Here is a 21248-nt window from a genome sequence, read left to right as displayed (position 1 = left end):
GACTTTTTGACTAGAGGAAGTGTTATTATGGATTATGGAATTGTATTACAGCTGAAAGAAACAGTTTGAAGTTAAAAACTTCTTAAAGATGGATTTGTTTCTTACAAACATGCAGCTTTTCACTTCTCAAGACATTAACTGATGGACCGGAGTGGTGTGGATTACTTGTGGATTATTGTGATGTTTTTATCGGCTGTTTGGACTCTCATTCCGACGGCACCCATTCACTGCAGAGGATCCTTTAGTGAGCAAGTGATGCAATGCTACATTTCTCCAAATCTGATGAGGAAACAATCTCATCCTGATCTTAGATGGCCTGATGGTACATTTTAACTTAACTTAATTTAAAGTTAATGAAAATGAGAAATGTATTTTTACATTTTTTTTTGTTTGTTTTCAGTTTAAATAACGATAAAATCCCTGTTATGGAGAAACAGGATTATTTCAGCGTTGGGTTTCGTTCATGGAGTAACTGTCTTACACACAAGCATGAAGAGCATCAGTCTGAACTGAAGTTGTTTAATGTCACTCATCGGGCTGAGGGCTGCTGGGAAGCAGCTGTGTGGTCGTGTGGTGTCTGTGGCAGCAGCAGTATGAGGCCGTGTTGGGTGGAGAAGCGCAGGATGGCATCTTTAACTAGTCAAACACATCAGTAAACCCTTCAAACACTGATAACAACTGCTTGTGGTGTAATACATGATGTCTGATCTCACTGCCCACCTTCACTGGATCTGACTGTCTTTATCTCCCGCAGGAGGTTGAAAGGAAGCTGTTCCTTCAGACGTGAGGATGCTTTCTGATTCCTCAGTGCTTCAGCAGGGTACAGATGCTTCATCACCTTCAGACAACAAAACCTGTCAACAGGAACATGCAGTTATTATACCTAAACCTGTATATCTGCTATAGAGCAAAAACTTTTTTTTTTTTACACAATTAGTGTTGTTTTATTCCCTATTTGAATGTAATTTAATGCAATGTGTATTACAGACTTTACAAAATATTATTTAATGCAACCTTAAACTTTACAATATATAAATAAAATTACAATCCTAATTCTAGCAAGCTAATATTAATAGCAAGCTTTTTCGTTGATATTTTTTTGTCTCAGTTTGATTTAGTATTTTCCATTTTTATTTAGTTTAAATTTTTAGTAAAATCCTAATTTGATTTATTTTTTAATTTTGTATTATTTTTATTTTTTATTATTAAAAATACATTCTTAATACCAGAGAGTTCATTCAAATAGCCAGCTTTTTCATTTAGATGTGTTTTTTTGTCCCAATTTGATTTATTTGTAATTATTATTATAATTAATCCTAATCCTTATACTAGCAAGCTAATATTAATAGCAAGTTTTTTTGTTCAGAATTGTCTTTCTATTATTATTATTTTTATTCTTATTATTATTACATGACAGCTAACAGCGACACCTGCACTGCTTCAATTTACACTACAGTCTGTGTGTGAAATCACAAGATCTCATCACTTTTTCCAGCAGAAGATGAGAACTGGAAACACATCCATCATAGCGGGATAGAAAAGAGTTCGGTCCACCTTCCCAGAGGCAAAGCGCTGCAGTATGCCGTCTTTCTGAGCCTCACTGGTGTTGATCTGAGTACAAAACACACACACACACACACACACACACACACACACACACACACACACCACACACACACACACACACACACACACACACACACACACACACACCAGATGCTAATGAATGCTGTTAGAGTGATTCAGATTAAAGATATTGATTGATCCATGTTTAAAAAAAAGCTCTAAAGTAACATTTTCAATTGTTAAAAAGTTTTACATTTAAAGAAATGGCTAACACTTTACAATAAGGTCTCATTTGTTCATGATATAATACAAAAATACATAATAAAATACAATTGTTAATTGTTTGTTTGTGTTAGTTCACAGTGCATTAACATAAGTTAATGGATACAACTTTTACAAATGCATTTTTTTAATTAAAAGATGAAATGATCTGAGATTAAATGCTTTAAAAGTATTGTTAGTTCGTGTTATTTAACATTAGCAAATGAGATCTTATTGTAAAGTATTGCCAAGAATGAAATAGTACTTTTGACATATTTGACTAAAATATTCCAATCATTCCATAATATAAAAAATAAAAAAATACATAATATTTGCTGCATCTGCATCGGCGATGTCAATATAAAATCCAGCCTTACTTCTTACTGTCATATCAGCCAGAAAAACATATCAAAACAAAAATTACTTTATAGCAAAGGCTTTTCAAGCTGAGATTTAGGAGAACAAATCCTAATAACAACAACAACAACAAAAAAACATTAAACTAACTAAACATACAATTAGACTAAAAATAAACAAATACAAATACAACTAACAATACAGTATTATAGTGAGTAGGAAAAAATGTAATTATGTAACTAAATATTTCCCCACATAATATCTTAGACATATTTATAATCATTTTAAAATTTGTATTTGTTAATTATTATTATAAAAGACTTTAACAACATTTATAAGCAGTTATTGTTTCTACTCTTCCTTTACATAAAACAAAACAAATATTGAAATAATTTTCGTTGATTAGAAATTATTAAAAATAAATTTTTACAAAGATCATTTTCTTCTGATATATAATTAGTTAGTAAGCACTATCTAGCAGCTCATTTGTGCTGGTTCATATAGGACAGACATTATTAAAGATAAATGTGTACCATGAGCTTTTGAGAGAGATTTGAGTGGAGAAATATACTGATGATCAGCTCAGCTTTCTGGTGAAGCATGGCATAATCATTCTCACTATACATGCCCTCGGATGCCATTATATCACCGGCGTCTGCCAAATGCCTGAACCTAGAAACTCAGAACAGATCAATACACTCCCTCACATCACTTTTAGAGACACTCAACACAAACAGATGAAGGGCTATGTCCTGCTGTTGAATGGCTGGACGGTCCCTGACCTCTCACACTCCATGTAGAAGGAAAGGTCATTGACTAAGAAGTCTGCTATAACCGTTTTGTTGATAATGCTTCGCATCTTGGGTTTAAACTTCTCTCCGTCGCTGCAGATATCGGAGGACTGCAGGGCTTTGGAGCGAACAGCGCAAGCTGGAGAAAACAACAACAACACGGTTTCTTGCAGGTTTGATGAAGGTAAATTTAAGACCAGCAGAAACCCTGAAATGGGTTTTGGTTGATCTGATGACCCCTGCAGTGAACAGATGAACCACAGAGGGACTTACGCTGTGAGAAGTGCTTGTAGTCGTGTATCAGATAGTCTTCAAACTCAGACCTGAAGTCACGGTCCTCTAGAGCAGACAGAAACTTTGTCACACTGCGGATGAAGCTGCTGAAAGCCGTCCACGCGTTTGTTTTCTGGAGAAGTCCACAAAAGAAATGAGCTCAACACTTCAAAAAATCATCTGAAAAGTGCAGGTTTTTGAATTTATTGAAATGTTTTACCAGTTTGTACAGCAGCAGCGGACCTCTCAGATTCGATTCAGATGTAACGGGGGAACAAGAATAAAATGCTTCCTGATACTGTTTGAACCTGTTTGAGATCAAAAGGAACTTTTTGTGCTGTATGTGACCACTGTAAAACACTGAAAACACTTTAATATCTCTAATATCACCGAGACAGCACAAAGGTTAAATGAATGTCAAGTCAAATTTATTTGTACAGCGCTTCACACAATCCACTTTTTTTTTAAAGCAGCTTTACAGATAATTATGATGTTATGGTTAATATCTTAATGTCTTCATGACTTATAGTCACATTTAGCAGATCAGAGCTGCAATGCTTCAAGCAATCAAGCACATGAGATTTGCTATAGAGTTTATATCAATTTACAAAAGCAGAAGAAAAACCCAGTAATATCACATGCGTCTCCTCTGGAGATTCAAAAGAGATCTTAAAATTCCAGAAAATTTTTAATTCAAACCAGTGTTATTTGCATACTTATATTTATATGCAGCATGTATATATTTTTTATAATATTCGGTAATAGAATACTTTCAATAAGCTTTTATTTTTACATTTAATAAAAAAAGAGTTTTTGTCATTATGCAATGTGCTTTTGTCATTTTAAAATATAGCTTTAATTATTATTATTTTTTTTTTTTTTAATAAATTTTTAGTACTTCAACTTCAACTGTTTTTTATTTCAGTTATCAATATTTCATTTTTTTTAAGTTTAAGTAAAAGTTTTATATATATAAGGTTTCAGTTTTTCACTAATATTTCGATTTTATTTTATATCAGCTTCATTTCAATTACCAAAAGCAATTTTTAAGAAGTTTAGTTTTATTTAACAATAACACCCTCTAATATATCTGAGACAATATCAGAGAAAAAATACTTAAACGACAATCCTAAATCTTCTTTAATTGCTCTTGTATTTCCTCTAATATATCTGAGACAATATCTGAGAGAAAGTTCATAACTGAGAATTCTACGAATTCTAGATTTTTCTACCCAGAAAAAAGTGCAAAGCTGTGACAAGGCAGGTGCCCTTTCAAAAGGTACCAATATGTACACTTTATATACAAATATGCGCTTTTAAAGTTCTAATATGTACCATTTAGGGGTAAATAAGGTACCTTTATTGGCTTTTGTACCGTAGGGTACTGACACAGTGTACCACTTTTTCTTCTGAAATAGCAATAACATTTTCCCATAAGTTTATATCACAATACCATGTGGCCTCCAGCGACTTGGCAACCAGATGCTGAATGGTGAAGATGACCTCTAGAGGAACCGTGTCCATCTGCGGCACACTGCTGATGATGTCAGCGCTGCACTGCAGGTACTCCTCTGCAGAGGGAGACAGCAAACCCTGGTGTTACTTCCTTCATTTTTTGGAGCATCCAAAACCATTGCTAATGTTTAAAGAACAGCATCATTTTACCACCCTCATGTCAGTTCAAGCCTGTGTTATTTTCTTGCTTTTCTCCATGCAATGTACTGTCAGACTGAATCTCTGCTTACATACTGTAGGCCAAACATCTTCCCAGTTAGATGATGTGAGGGTGAGTAAATGATGACACTCAGGTGGTTCTTATGTTGGGTGAATTATTCCTTTGACACTGAATTGAAATAGCACCACAATATCAGTTAATGAAAGCAGTACCGGAATCTTGTCGCCGAAAGAATTTGTCTACAATGGCACGGATTTTGGCCTTCTGTCGTTTGGGTTCGACGGTGCGCAGAGATTCGGCTTCCTGTATGAAGAGCAGCGCTCCGTCCGCATTGTGCTCCTGCAGGAACTGTCTGAAATGACCAATGTACTGAGATGATGTGAGGACCTCTTCAAATGACCTGGAATTTAGCAGGAAAAAACAAAACAAAAAAAAAAACCCAGACAACTTGGTGTCAGTTTCAGAAATAATTTACCCTGAGATATTTAGTATGCTTTATAAATGTGCTTCCCACAAATATAGCTTAGACACATATCACTAGACTCTGCTAAGTTTAAACGAATAGTTCACCCCAAAATGAACATTTACACACTCTAAGGCAATCCAAGATGTAGATGAGTTTGTTTCTTCATCAGATTTGGAGTAATGTAGCATTGAATCCCTTGCTCAGCAATGGATGCTCTGGAGTGAATGGGTGCCGTCAGAATGAGAGTCTAAACAGCTGATAAAAACATCACAATAATCCACACCACTCCAGTCCATCAGATAGCATCTTGAGAAGTGAAAAGCTGTGTGTTTGTAAAAGTACTCCATCATTAATTAATTAACATATTCCATAATAGTGCTTTCTTCAGTGAAAAAGTCACCTGGTCTGAATCAGGAGAGAACTCTGCTCAGATCAAGCACTGTTTACAAGACAAAACCGTTCTGAACAAGTATGTGGTTGGATTTTAATGTGAAAGACAGAAGGTGGACTTTGTCACTGAAGACAGCATCATTATGGATTATGGTCTCATATTTAAGCCAGAAGTGATGGTTTGAAGGTAAAATCGTCTTGATGGACTGTTTCTTAGCGGATCCATAGTGAGTAATGCTAAATTTCAAACAAATTTCAAACAAACTCATCTACATCTTGGATGGCCTGAGAGGGTTAGTAATTCGAAGCAAATTTTAATTTTTAGGTACTGTTCCTTTAATGACAGGTAATGGAAACATGGGTGCACCTGGGTTTTGTAGATGGCTTTTCTAAAATGATGCTGTCCTTTTTGAGAGTTTTCATCCGGAGATTATTAAAACACTTTGCTTTCAATTCGGGCACATCTGGAAGTGAAGCATACAGTAAAGCAGGTCTGTATATAGTCTGCTAAAATGAACACACACCGTTTAAACATAAAAGTTGTCTCAAACGTTTTAACAATGAAATATTTCACATATGCAGCACCTTGAGCAATCCCTGTTGTAATATATACCCCCTCATATGAACCATCCCAACACAGATCCATATAAACAAAACAAGCCAGAGAAAGTGAGTCATTGTGAGAGGTCTTGAAAGAGTCCAGTGAGTGTACTGTGTTTCTCACCTGACACTTACACTTGCACAACAGATACTCCTCCCCTCCAGCACTTCTTGCAGGGCCACAAAACCACATCTTCCCTAAACACAGAACACCGGGTCTCAAGACGACTGCAGCATCCTCCACACAACACTAACGCCTCCGTCTGAGTGAAGTGAGCTTCTGTTTCTGTCTCGAAACCACAGAACAGCAGCTCTTCTTCAATCTTCTCACTGCGAGAGTACTGAAGGACATGGGAAAAGGTTCCTGGAAACTGCAGTGAAAGCATTCACTGATTCGAGGCATTAGTTAAGGTCACTCACCAGGTGAGACACTAGAGCTTCATCCTCTGCATCTAAAAAAAACTAAAAAAAAACATCTTATATCCCCTAAAAATAAAACACATGCAAAAACCTAACACAAAAAAAACACAACAACACAAAAATGTTTTTTTTAATCTTTTGTGAAAGAAGCATAAGGTTGGATTCATTTAATCAAGAATGCAGTAAAATTCTGAAATATTTTTAGAATTTAAAATAGCTTTTTTTCTGTGTGAATATATGTTAAAATGTAATATATGTGCTGTGATCAAAGCTCATCATTCATTACTCCAGTCTTCAGTGTCACATGATCTTCAGAAATCATTCTAATATGCTGATTTCTTCACTTTTTTTTTTTCTTTTTTTGTGGGAAGCATGATACAATCAGTCAAATATTTTTGTGGAAATTTATTTGAATTTTTCAGGATTCTTTAGAAAAACCAAAAGAACAAAAAAACATCATAAATATAAATCTTTTGTAACATAATAAATAAATATAATTTATTTAATCAATCAAATTTGAATTTCCAATGACAAAAAAAAATAAATTTAATTTCAAAAAAAACAAACTTGTGCAAAATTGTAGCAAACTGTCCATTATTTTGAATGGACAATGCATTTTATAATGAAAATTAATGGTGAGCAGTGGCTGTCAAGTTCCTAAAAGCATTAAGCGGAGATCAGAGAATGCATGTATTAATAATAATGTAAAAAAAAAATAAAAAAACATCAACAACAAAAAAAAACAAGCATTTGAATGCATTGTAGGAACAGCCAAATATAAATGTAAAGTCTTATGGGAGTATCTCTGTATGACAGGTTAGAGATTATTAACATTAGCCAAAATGGAAAATAATTTCAAAAGTTACAATTTGATCTATTCTAATAAATACTTATTAACACAAACACTGCAGAATAATGCAAACTGATAATTCATACACAATAAGACCAAGGACATGTTTTAAGAAAGTAAATTTTGATTTCAAGTTGACTCATTTAAGTGACATATACCTTGCATATTTCATATTTAGCCCTGTAAATCCATGGGACAGCCGCACTGCTGGGTAAAAGTGAACGCAGATGGTGGCTGGTGTTCGAATCCAGTCGTTCACAGCACGGCATTTTCCCTTTCAGGTACTTCTCTATTATCCGCTGGGCCGCGGTCTGTCTCTGTGCGCAGACTGGATCTTCTCCTTGTGCTTTCAGAACCAGCAGGAGGAAAAAGTCCAGATCCTCCAAGAGATCCAGCATCTGCTGCTTTTCCACCAGGTCTTGGACTCTAAGGTAAGACCTAAAAGGACCTGCAGCCAGAGCCTCTGCAGACAGGGCCGGCTGGAGATAGCAGTGGACATCTGATGGTGGAGGATGAACGTTCACACGGCAGGGGATCTGACATGCCGGGGTTTGGGCGCATGTGTGATGGACAGTAGCTTGGACAGAGGTTTCTGCATTACTTTGAGGAGGATGTGCTATGTTTGAACACTTTAGATCCTCCTGGCCGGCTGGAGGAAGCCACAAGCAGATGCTGTTGGACTGTGAACGGACTGTGTTCGGCTTATTTGAACTCCACAGGAGCCGTTTGCTGCGTTTACTGCAGTAGGATTTAGCAGGGCTCAGAGTGGGATTTGTCTTGCACGGTTCACGCTCACGTGAGGAGGGAGATGGAGCAGGAGGAGAGGAAAAAGATGTGTATTTCTCTACAATGGGCTGACATTCAGGCACACGCCACAGCCAGGATTTACAGCAGTGTAAGAACTGAGGAAGCCAATACGACTGCAGCCGGCACAGAGCTTTCTTTCTCATCTCTGCCAAAACACGCTTCTGCGCACTAAGTGGGTGTTCCTTGGTCAGAAGATCAGTCATGTCCTCTAAAAAAAATAAAATATGATAAAATATTCAGTAATTAGTACAGACGAAAAAAAATAAATAAAAAAAATTCATTATACTGTTCAAAAGATTGGAGTAAAGAGATTAAAACTTTTTTTCCCAGCAAAGACACTGAATTTGATAAATTGAGTGACAGTAAAGATGTATAATATTATAAAGATGTCTATTTCAAAGACATGCTGTTATTTTTAACTTTTTGTTCATCAGAGAATCCTGATTTTTTTTTCCACAAAAGTATTCAGTAGCACTGATTTCAACATTGATAATAATCAGAAATGTTTCTTGAAATGACAACTTGAAGTGAAGCTGAAATAAAATAAAAAATAAATACTGAAAAAAGGAGTGAATTAAACTAAATGAAAATAAAAAATGTCAGCTGAAATACATTTCATTTGAAGCACTAAAATCACTAACTGGAAATAAATAAAAACTAAAACTGAACTAAATCTGAAATAAAAAATAAATTAAACCAAAATTGTAATATTTAAAAATGATTTATATTTAAAACAAAAACTGACAAAGACACATAAAATGTTACTAAAAATAAGCTAAAATCTAAATGAAAACTACAAATATAAAATAACAGCTAATTCATAATATAAATTCAAGTTATAACAGTATATAAATATTACTAAAATAAAAAAAATCTGGCACCAAATGAGCATATACAATTGATTTCTGAAGATCATGTGACACTGAAGACTGAAGTAATGATGCTGAAAATACAGCTTTGAGCACAGCATTATCACATATAATCACATAGAAAACAGATATTTTAGATTGTAATAATATTTCATAATATTACTGTGTTTTTGTATTTTTGATTAAATAAACGCTACCACTTGTTTTCAAAAACATTAACAAATCCTACCGACCCTAAACTTATGGAAGTGTAATCCTACAAACAGTAGAACAGAAATAGTGTGGTATTTAAGGGAAGAGGAGAGAAGCACATGCACTGCCTCACCTGCGTGTATATGGCAGACAGACAGGATGACAGAGCCTTCGCTCAGGTGAGAGAGTCTGATCGCTTTCTGAAGTGCTTGACGATTCAAAGTCTGAAACGCATCTTCATTTTTTTCTTCTTTCATACTCAACATCATGGACACTCTCACACAGAACAGAAGAAGCTCCTCCTCTGCTCAAAAACACATTACACATGTAGCATAAGCACTGACAAAATTTAGTTTTCATTCATTTATTTTGCCACTTTTGCCTATCTTCATTTGGGACAGTATGGAGGGCAGAAAGCAAAGTGGGAGACAAGATCAAAACATAAAAATGCTACCCACAATGCTACTGGCTCTACTAGTTTTCATTTTATATGTAAAACTGATGTAAAAACCTGAGTCTAATTGCAGAATTGGAGGTCTTGTAAAATTAAACTGGTTTGGATGCTGAAGGAAAAATGTAAATCAGTGCAGTCTCACACCAGCAGTGCCCTTGAGAAATGAACGAAATCTCTGGATTCCCCTCACGCTGCCGAGACACTTCCTTAACAGCCACTGATCTGCCAGAGTCCATTTCAAATCCTCTGGAAAAAGCATCATTAAAAAAAAATAAAAAATTCACCCAAAATGAACATTTCCAGAAAACTGAATCACCGTTAGGCCATGCGAGCTTGTTTCTTCATCAGAACAGATTTGGAGAAATGTAGCATTTCCATCACTTCTTCACCAGTGGATGGTCTGCAGTGAATGGGTGCCGTCAGAATGAGAGTCCAAACAGCTGATAAAAAACATCACAATAATCCACAAGTAATCCACACCACTCCAGTCCATCAGTTTACGTCTTGAGAAGAGAAAAGCTGCATGTTTGTAAGAAAAAAATCCATCATTGAGAAGTTTTTAACTTCAAACTGTTGCTTCTGTTTAAAATATGATTCCATAATCTTGCTCTTTCCACTGAAAAAGTCATCTGGTCTGATTTAGGAGAGAAATACACACAGATCAAGAACAGTTTACAATCAAAAACAGCTCTAAAAAATATGTGGGTGAATTTTAATGCGAGAGACAACATGTAGGTAATAGACTTTTCCAATGGAGGAAGTGTTATTATGTATTATGAACTTGTTTTATTGGCCAGAAATTATGGTTTAAAGTTAAAACATCTTAATGATGGATTTGTTTCTTACAAACATGCAGCTTTTCACTTCTCAAGACATCAACTGATGGACTGGACTGGTGGATTATTGTGATGTTTTTATCAGCTGTTTGGACTCTCATTCTGACGGCACCCATTCACTGCAGAGCATCCATTGGTGAACAAGTGATGCAATGCTACATTTCTCCAATTCTCCAATGCTACAAATAAAATCTTGAATCTTGAATCTGTGGATGGCCTGAGGGTGAGGACGTTTCCAGCAAATTTACATTTTTGGGTGAACTATTCCTTTAATGTGACCCACACGAGACAACTTTCATACAAGCATACTGTATATCATTGACATATGAACACAATATTACCCGTGGATTTACAGGATACAAAGTCAAGGATCTCTGTGCAGAGGATGAAACTGTGATAGAGCTCCGTTTGTTTGAAGTAAACCATCCGATGTGTGTCTAACCACTTCAGAAATGCTCCAGTGTCCACCTGACAGTAAATATGTTTACAGATATTAGATGTTTTGGCGAGCAGCTATGCTGGTCTGGATAATATTCTCATAAACAGCACTCTACCTGAGCAAAGGGCACATTTGGCCACATTAACCACTTGTTTTCTTTGAGCATGTAGAGAGGGGTTTGCCCAAACACCTAAAAACAGGACAAACATGTACAATCAGGATGAACAGCACATTAAAGATATGGAAATGAGGAGTATACTGTATATAATATTTCATCTTACTGGGAGACTTAGAAATGTATTGAAGAAATCCACAAAAACTTCATCTTTCAGGAGAAACTTGAGCTTCATGTTGTTGTTTTTCTCTGCAAATATGTGTTGATAATCTTCAAGATTATTGTAATCGACAACTTTAGTACCCTTGAAATATATTCGAGGTGTGCTAGTTGGGTTCAATACATGTTCTAGTCGTTGGCTGTGTTGTTTCTGGTTTGTTTTCTAACTCACCCTGCTGATCAGCATGTTTTTCTCTGGTTTGCTGTGGTCTCATTTCTAACTTGTTAAAATTGATGGTTAAGGAATAGTTTTCTGTTGCCTTGGCAACGCTTTTATTTACTCCTCTTCTGCCTAGAACCGTTACTTTTAGTTTTATTGTATATACTGCCAAATTAAATAAATACAAATCTAAATAAAACGTTAATCTGCCAGACTTAGGCTCTCACTACTGAGGTCGAGATATGTTTTAGAATAAAGCGTTGTTATATAATTCATATATAATTTATTTTATAATCAGCTTATCAGCAGGATTCATTATTATGTACGGTTATGCATTGTTATTATTATTATGTAGAAGCGCGCACACGCGTGTGTCGTCACATCCGGTCGCGGCCTCCGCGTCGGTCTTCCTCATCCTTGAAGGAGTCTGTCATCGACCAGCGGGACTGGAGACGAACTACACATCGTTTCAGCTACCGGACACCGAATTAAACTACATTTCTGCGCTCTGAGTAAACATCTTTAGCTTCTTCACACCGTGAATGGATCATGGAGAGTGTAAGTAACGTTCGTGCGAGTTTAAACTGAGACGGAGTTGAGGTCTAACGTTACCTGAATGACGACGAGAGACGACTAACGGCGGTTTTTGTTTATTATTGTGTTATAATAAGCAGGACAGCTAATATCGGCTATAATGTTAAGATAGAGGGCTAAGTGTTATTAGTAGGGTGACTCTTGTGTCGTGTAGTATTTTCCATTCATATGAAGCTAGTTAACGTACACTTCGCCTGCGGTTAACTGACGTTAGTGCTGTGCTGCTAGTTAACTGCTACTAGTTACACTGGTACTGCGCTTACTATACTAGTCCACCGCAGTTACTATAATACTGCACAAATTCACTGCTGCTATCTAGAACTCTAGTATGAAGTCACTTTAGGACAGTCAGTGTTTTTGTGTTTACACTAATAGTGCTGTAGTTTGCTGCTGTTAGTACAGTATTTATCTTATTATCAGTGTTTATCTTAACAATGTTACATGTTTCTCTCCTCACCTCACTGATATCTGTCAGCTTTCTCAGTTATTGCTCAGTTTATAGGCAAAGCAAAACTAGTCGGGAACAGACAGCTCAAGCTTTGATGTTAAACTCTAATTGTCTGAAACGTAAAAAGTTAATTAATGTAGAACAAGGAGAACTGTCCTGCTGTTAAATTCTCTGGCTAATATGTATTTACGAGATACAGTTTAGCCTTTGGTTAGTTGAGTATAACAACTCGAATTCAACTTATTGTTAACCCTCTCCTTACTCTACTGTTTTGTTTGATATACACATTTCTAAGGCCCCTAAATGATCAACACCATCAAAACGTTGCTGAAAGTTCTGCTGGACACAATTTACTGCATGCCTTCAGTTGACTGATTGATAGTTTTTTTTTTAGCAAGTAAAAGGTCTTTTAATATAATTTTACCAAGTCCACCTTCAGGTTGTGCTTGTGTCTTTTTGTTGTGAAATCTTTACTGATATTTAGCCTATATAATAATAATAATAAATGCAAAAATAACTGATATTGTTAGTAATACTTGAAAATGAACACTTACTGGACTGATGCAACTTAGCTGTAATTGAGTATACAGTACGTGCAGAATTTAAAATAAATAAGTGAGTATCATCAAATATGATCATCAGGATTTTTAGGATTTTTTTTATGTTTTCTAAAGGTCCAATAAACATCCCTTTAAAAATGTGTTTTTTCTAACTATTATTTCATGTGTCAGGATTTACAGGGTTAATAATCAGGACTTTTATCAGAAAAAAAAAAATCACATTTATAAAGGGAAAATGAAAGTGAGCTTTGAATGTTTACACCTTGACATCTGTTTTTCAGGCTCCTGCTGTTCTAGATGAGTTGGATGGTAAAAAGGAGGCGCACACAGAGGGTAAGAATGTGAATAAATAAAGATGATACTGCAGTCCTGCGATGACCTGCAGCTGATGTGCGAGATGTGAAAGCAGAGCCGAGCAGGGCTTTGACTTCAGTGTTTGAAGTGAAATCTGACACTAAAGTGACAACAGAAAGATGATCCAGTGACATGTTGTTCTCTGACACTTTTTCTCTCATATTTTCATTGGTTGTTTTTAATGCTTGTTCATGATTTAATGATGTAAACTATGCGTTTTCAAGCATTAAAATAGCAAATGATTCCTTTTTGTTTTTGCCTTTATTTCAAACCAGATCCTGAGTATAATGTCTACACCCGCTTCATGAAATCCCACCGCCTCAAAGACCTTGGTGTTTGACACTTCTCTACAGGTTGGTTTTCAGAAGAAATCAAATGAAGAGTTCATTTGCAAAAACAGATAACTCCATTTTTATTTATTTTCAGAAATCATGTTTTTTTATTATTGTGCATTCATCTAGCGCGTCTTTTCATGTGACTGGCAGCCTACTCACCTGACCTGAATACAGTGCACTGATTCACTAAAATTGATCACAAACAGCAAGGGCGCTTGTAGTCTTCTGCTGTAAAACGTGAACTCGCGATGCCTTGAAAGTGGACGATACCGTTTTTTTTTTTTTTTTTTTTTTTTTTTTTTGACAGAACTTGTTCAGGGTTCAGATCGCGCTGTGTGAGGAGAATAATGCTCGGCGTTTATCGGTTTCTGCAAATAAACTCTTCAAATGTTGTTAAATGTGCAACCTTGGTTACAACCTAATAATTTCTGTAATATCACACAATTCCTTGTGAAACAATAAAAAAAAACCAAAAAAAAAAACCAAACAAACATGATTTGACTCCTCATTAAAAGAATAGTCAGGGTTTTTCCTACATTGAAAATTTTTTGGCGGCCGCCAAAACGATTTTTTGTCCCGCCAAAGCCTTATTTGATGTGTAATTATGTTTTGTGAGTGAAGCAGGCTACAGACAGAGTGACGGAGAGAACGAGCACAGCACCCCTCCCCCGCGCGCGGCGCACTCTCCATCCGCTTCAGTTCTGTCTTTGCTCTCTCCCTCGCATCAAAATCAACTGATCCTAAAGGTCGGAAGACCGAATCCATGTTTCACGTGGTGCATTCGGAGAATATTTTTCCTGAATTACCGCTGGGTGTGAATTGCAGTCAAAAAAAAGTTGCCTTATCTTCTCTTACAACTTCCGCACATGCAGCTGACATAACTTTAAATAAACGCAAAAAAATAAAATAAAAAAATCTATCCAGTTATGAGGTGTTTTGTGTGTGTGTGTGTGTTGACAAATCTTTCGCGATGTCCTATCAGCCAGGATTCCCACACAACACGTTCGCTAAAGTCTGATTTGTGACCTAATGACTCCTTTGAGGCCGATTCATTATAATGAATGGTTTAAAGCAATTGGTCTGCCCGTCAGTGTCTGAATAGGTGTATAACAAATCATTACTTCTTAGAAGAACATACACATCTGAAATGAGAAAGTAAGTGTGCTTACCCCATTTAGCAAGAGTGTTTAGTAAAATCTAGCCTTAATAATCCACAGTATGTATAGGCGTATGACAATGTGTAGTAAATTACCTATAAAATCATTTAGTTTAAAGTTAGACTGGAGTGAGATGAAACTAGATCAAAGCAAGCTGTTGCTAGCTAGCTGCTAATTTTATTACAATTTTATATGGTAAAAAATTACACTATTACACCTTTTAATGTTACTTTTTAATTGATATGATTATACTAAAATAATTATCAGGTCTATCAAAAAAGGATTTTATCTTTCAAAACTATGAAAGCCAGTCGTGGAAAAATCACAGCTTTTTTTGCAAAGAGGGCAATAAAGGATGACAGTGAGAGTGACAGGTAATATCTATGTCTGATAATTGCATAATTTGTAAATATATAAATTGTGATACCTTTGACATTTCAAATATACTTTGGTATCGATGATGTTTACATGTAAAATAAGTTGTAATCGCTTTCTTTTACTATCTAGCCTGACAGTGATAGTTTTTTCATGAATAAATAGGACAAGAAAAAAAATTACAAACTGTTTCTTTGTATTTATTTTAAATTTAACATTTATTGTCAATATTGGGCTTGCGGATCATGTGGGTACTAGGGTACTCTTTGCTGTGTGTGGATGACCATGTCGGTCAGCCACCACCGAAGACCAATTTTGACCCAGGAAAAACCCTGATAGTTCACCCAAAAAAGGTACTTACACTCATGCTATCCAAGATGAAGATGAGTTTGTTTTTTCATCAGAACATATTTGGAGAAATATAGCATTCCCTAACTTGCTCCCCAATGGATGCTCTGCAGTGAATGGGTGCCGTCAGAATGAGAGTCCAAGTGCAAGTGATGCAATGCTACATTTCTCCAAATCTGATGAAGAAACAAACTCATCTACATCTTAGATGGCCCGAGGGGGAACTCATTTTCATGTTTGGATGAACTATTCCTTTAATTAATTAGATGATGAAAAGTGTCTGTTCCACAGCAAGACTGAATGTGCATTTGCTAAAACTATGCAAATAGAATTAACATACATACACACAAAATATTTGGAATGATAATAATTGATATTAGAATCAGGCACATGGGGATAGTATTGACTTCATGTTGACTCTAGGGGTTGGATATATTTGCTCTGTATTTTATGTCAACGTTCATGACATGTAAGCTGTCCGAGAGCCTGCTGGTGAATGTATGGTTGTATGGTTACCAGGTGAAGAAGGCGTTCTTTGCTCTAGTGTCTAACGGGGTGAGAGCAGCGCCGCTCTGGGACAGCAAGAAGCAATGCTTTGTTGGTAAGCAAGTTTTTTTTTAGGAAATGTAAATATTTTAAATTAAGTAACTAATTTACAATCATTTATTGTTATCGTAACAAATGTCTTGAAAGTAATTCTAATTTAACTTCTGTCTTGTTTTCTTTATTTGCTTTCTATTGTAGGTATGCTGACCATCACAGATTTCATCAACATACTTCATCGCTATTACAAATCTCCTCTGGTAAGATTGGTTAAGACTGTTATTCTCCCATCAGTGTTTTTCCTCAAGTCTTTATGAGGAACCTTTAAAAATGTTATGTTTTTTTTTGTCTGTTTTAGGTCCAGATATATGAATTAGAAGAGCACAAAATAGAAACATGGCGAGGTGGGAATGATTTTCTGTGTATTCATGAGGTTTCCTCTCTGATATGTGAGCCTGGGACTGATCTATCTTTTTCTTATAGAGGTCTACTTGCAAGACTCCTTCAAACCTCTCGTCAGCATATCACCCAATGCCAGGTAAGAGTTTGTGAGAGTGCAGATTGAATGGTTTTGTTAGAGAGTTGTGATTATGTGTGATGTTTTTCTCTCTGTCTCAGCCTATATGATGCTGTCTCATCTCTACTGAAGCATAAGATCCACAGATTACCCGTCATCGATCCTCTAACAGGAAACACACTCTACATCCTGACACACAAGAGGATCCTCAAATTCCTGAAGCTCTTTGTGAGTTTCCTGCCTTGTAACCGCTCACTGAATGTTTCCTGTGACACATGACCTTAAGTTTCTTACTGCAAAATAAATTCATTTATTTTGCAGTGGTCTGTCACAGAGCGGTTGCTGTAACTGTGTCACAACTTTTTAAGCAACTATTGCAAAATTTCCCCTTTACTCATTTATCGGCACAGCTTAGAATTTGGTTTTCTTTCTAGAATGCATATTCTTCATGTTTATGTGAACGATCTCCCACAGATATCTGAGATGCCCAAGCCTGGGTTTCTGTCTCAAACGCTGGAGGAGCTGAACATCGGAACGTTTCACAACATCGCAGTGGTTCACTCGGATACGCCGCTCTACTCTGCGCTCGGCATCTTCGTGGATCAGAGAGTGTCTGCCCTTCCTGTGATGGATGAAAATGGTGAGAGGAAACTAATAGATTACTTCTTATATATTGTAAAATACAAATCTGTGGTTTTATTTTCTTCCTGCTCACTTGGTGTGTTTTCGTGGTTTGTCTCTCATTTTTTGCCGACAGGACGTGTGGTCGACATCTACTCCAAGTTTGATGTTATTGTAAGTTTTGTGTGTTTGTGTCAGTTGTTTCTAACTAGAACGCTGGACATTGAGCTGTGCTGGTGGTGTTAGATTATTGAATGTGTGCGTGATGGTGTTTCTGTTTCGATTGGACTCTAAAGCCTCTGGTGTTTGTCATATTGATTAGTTTGAGGGAATGCAGCCACTGCAGTTCATGATCTCATACTCGTCATGCAGTGTGTGTGTGTGTGTGTGTGTGTGTGTGTGTTTTTAACAGTATGTCCTTAATTTAATATCTTATAGGAATAGTTCACCCGAAAATTCAAATTTGCTGATCCAAGATCTATCTAAGATGAGTTTGCTTCTTCATGGGAACAGATTTGGAGAAATGTAGTATTCCATCACTTGGTAGTGAATTGTTTTTCTGCAGTGAATGGGTGCCGTCAGAATGAGAGTCCAAACAGCTGATAAAAACATCTCAAGGAACAAATCCATCAAGTTGTGTCCGTAATCTATAATAACGCTTCCTTCCATTAAAAAGCCCATATCCTGTTGTCTTCCTGATTCAGACCAGACCATTTTTTCACAAGCGAAAGCAAAAAGGTGTTTGATCTGTGCAGATTTCTCTCCTGATTCAGACTAGACCATTTTTTCACAAGCGAAAGCAATATTATGGATAGATTTGTTTATTTTTTTGGGTGGACTATTCCTAAAGTCTCTGTGTTGTTTCTCTCTGTGTTTGTGTCTCAGTCTGGTTTCTGTTATCATCACACAGAATCTGGCCGCTGAGAAGACGTACAATAACCTGGACATCACTGTGACTAAAGCCCTCCAGCATCGCTCGCAGCATTTTGAGGGTGTGCTCACCTGCCGAGCCAATGAGACGCTAGAAACCATAATCAACCGACTGGTGGAGGCTGAGGTGAGAAACACAATCTGTTCAAAGGTTTCTGGTCTGTAGGATCAAAAAAAAGTTGTATTTATTTGATCAAAAATACTGTGATGCACATATTAATTTTAAGCACAACTAAACCATCATCAACATTAACACAATCTTCAATTTCACACTAAATGATTTGCTGCTCAAGAAAAATTTCTGATTATTATCAACGTTGAAAACATTTGTGCTGCTTTATATTTTCGTGGAAACTGTGATACCTTTTATCTTTCACGTTTCTTTGATGAATAGGATGTCCAAAAGAACAGCATTTATTTCAGATAAAAATATTTGTCCTTGTTAAAAAAAAACTGATGACTAATTAAAAAACAAACGCAACAAAACTAAAAAAAAAATTAAAACACAAACGCAATAAAACTGATATGTGTGTTTTTTTTCAGATGGTTTTGATTTGACTGATGAATAAAACATAAAACTTTCACTTGTGCATGTATATTTGGATGGACAGATGAAGATGTAGCTCACTGTCTGATCATGTAATCATACAGACTGGTGTGTGTGTGTGTGTGTGTGTGTTTAGGTTCACAGGTTAGTGATCGTGGATGAGCAGGAGGTTGTGAAAGGCATCGTGTCTCTGTCTGATATCTTACAGGCGCTGGTGCTCCCCTGTGGAGATGATGGTAAGACTGCATTGTGATATTGTGAAGCATTAATGCTCATATTCTGTTATTTCAGTGGAACACGAAACAAATCTTTATATTACCTTTTCCAAATGACATTTTTATGGCTGTCAAACTCCCAAAAAAACACCAAAATGCACTTTTTGTAGTTGACTGTATGACTTCAATTGTTAAGAATAATAAAATCTAAATTTTAGCTGTTCATTTTAAATCCTACAGGTAATGTTAGTTGGACTGATTCATTTTTGATTGATTATTTTAATCTGTTGACAGCCTGTACTTTTTTTTTCCTCTTCAGAAAGTGCTTGATGGAAGGAGAGACCGTGAAGCAGAGCGTCTCTGTATGTCCTCTTCTCTCAATAAGCCACAAGGTGTTCCAGAAAAAGGATTGATAGAGATGTCTCTGACACACAGCCATCCCAAACACAGGAGATAATAAAGCACAGCGGATTACAGAGTGAAGAAAGAGACATGCTGAGAAAAGACAAACTCTTTTAATCATAGAGCCTCTGTACTGCTTCAAGGAATCTACAGGGAAATGATATTTTAATTGGACAGAATTCAAATGATTTTAATTACGTCACTCGGCACAGTTCTTGCTGACGTGACAGCTGTCGTTCATGTTATGACAACAGATGAGCGCTGGAAATGCAGATGAGATTTTTGTGCAGGTGTCAGTGGAGAAGAAACCGAGTATGGACTGAAACTTTGCGTTATTGATCTGGACGTGGTTTTTCTATCATGTGGGCATTTGATATTGAAGAGTTTCATCTGAACCAGTCTGTTTCCACACTACACACTGATACAGTCACTCCAGCAGTATTCACAGGAAGTTTGATTGCTTTATTCAGATCCAGTTTCTCTGAACATCAAACCAGAGCCATTTCAACTTCCTTTATAATGTGAACGTGGAGTGCTTTGCCAATAACGTTTTTTAAATTAACCATTGAATATTTATGGCATTGGAAAAACAATTACAGCTCTGTAATATTATCATCATGTATTTTTAGTATATCATCATAGATAAATTTTGCTTGTCTTTGATTTTCCCTGTTGTTTTGGGCCCTGTTATATGCAGACGTGTGTTTTACTTCTAGGTTGCTCTTAACATTTTGCTACTGATTTTGTTCTTCTTCAGTTGTTTTCAGCTGCGTGATCTCAGTGGCTTTTATCAATGCTTTGACATGAAGAGGATTGCAAGGAGTGTTTTTATAGATAAAACATTAGAAGCTGTCATGAGAAACCGCCACTGATCTCCTGTCAGCTGTGCATTATGGGTAAATTGTGATGTCATTTCAGTTAGATATGCTTCCACAATTAGCTGTTGATTTTAATTTGACAAAAATGCACTGTAGGGTCCAACAAATAAAATGCTTATTTTTCATTTTTGTAGATGTCAGATGGGCTCTGGACGACTCACACTTCTCGTTTTTATTGCATCTTATTTTACTATGAGAAGAGATTGTTCCATCATTTTTATTTTTCTCTCTGTAATAATTTTTATGCCACACATCTGTAAATACACCTGAACTCTTTTCTAATTCTCTCATGTCAAAGATGTTTTTATTAAAGGCACAAGCAAATAAAATCTATTCAGTTCTTTGGATAAACTGAGCACTTTTGTGAATTCTATAATTAATAGACATTTCAAAAGAAAAGTGTTGTTGAAATAGAAATATTTTATTACACTACAAATGTTTTACTGCCACTGAGTTCATGCATCCTTGCTGAATAGAAGTATGAATTTACTTTTGCTTTGACTTATTTTACAAATAACATTTTTGGCGAAGATTGTGTTTTTATATTTCGAAGCTTGAATTTTATGAGAACTTGAAAATGTTAAAAGAGCACTTTTTCACTTCTACTTGAACATTATCAGGTTGAAGTCTGTGATTTGACCGTCTTTGTTTGGCTCTATAACATGTCCAAAAAAAAAATATAAA

The 21248-nt window shown here is 36.0% G+C and overlaps 1 protein-coding gene and 1 pseudogene across 1 annotated transcript; one reads left to right on the top strand and one right to left on the bottom strand.

Moving 5' to 3' along the window:
• Window positions 1-267: 267 nt before the first annotated feature.
• Window positions 268-12096, bottom strand: LOC109093756 (regulator of G protein signaling like 1). The gene is made up of 18 exons (XM_042725210.1): window positions 11753-12096; window positions 11528-11610; window positions 11362-11436; window positions 11149-11275; window positions 10116-10217; window positions 9651-9821; window positions 7808-8664; window positions 6532-6720; window positions 6147-6286; window positions 5136-5323; window positions 4702-4819; window positions 3469-3556; window positions 3249-3381; window positions 2967-3114; window positions 2718-2856; window positions 1487-1611; window positions 721-854; window positions 268-636 (listed from the first exon to the last, which is right to left on the bottom strand). The coding sequence occupies exons 1-18, from the start codon at window positions 11793-11795 to the stop codon at window positions 530-532; spliced, it is 2967 nt and encodes a 988-aa protein (XP_042581144.1). The 5' UTR covers window positions 11796-12096; the 3' UTR covers window positions 268-529.
• A 38-nt stretch (window positions 12097-12134) lies between these two features.
• Window positions 12135-20919, top strand: LOC109094146 (annotated as a pseudogene).
• The last annotated feature ends 329 nt before the right edge of the window (window positions 20920-21248 follow it).

This window comes from Cyprinus carpio, chromosome B6 (genome assembly GCF_018340385.1).
Source record: "Cyprinus carpio isolate SPL01 chromosome B6, ASM1834038v1, whole genome shotgun sequence".
Taxonomy (NCBI): domain Eukaryota; kingdom Metazoa; phylum Chordata; class Actinopteri; order Cypriniformes; family Cyprinidae; genus Cyprinus; species Cyprinus carpio.
Note: the sequence above shows the minus strand (reverse complement) of the source record. Positions and strands in the feature narration are given on the sequence as shown.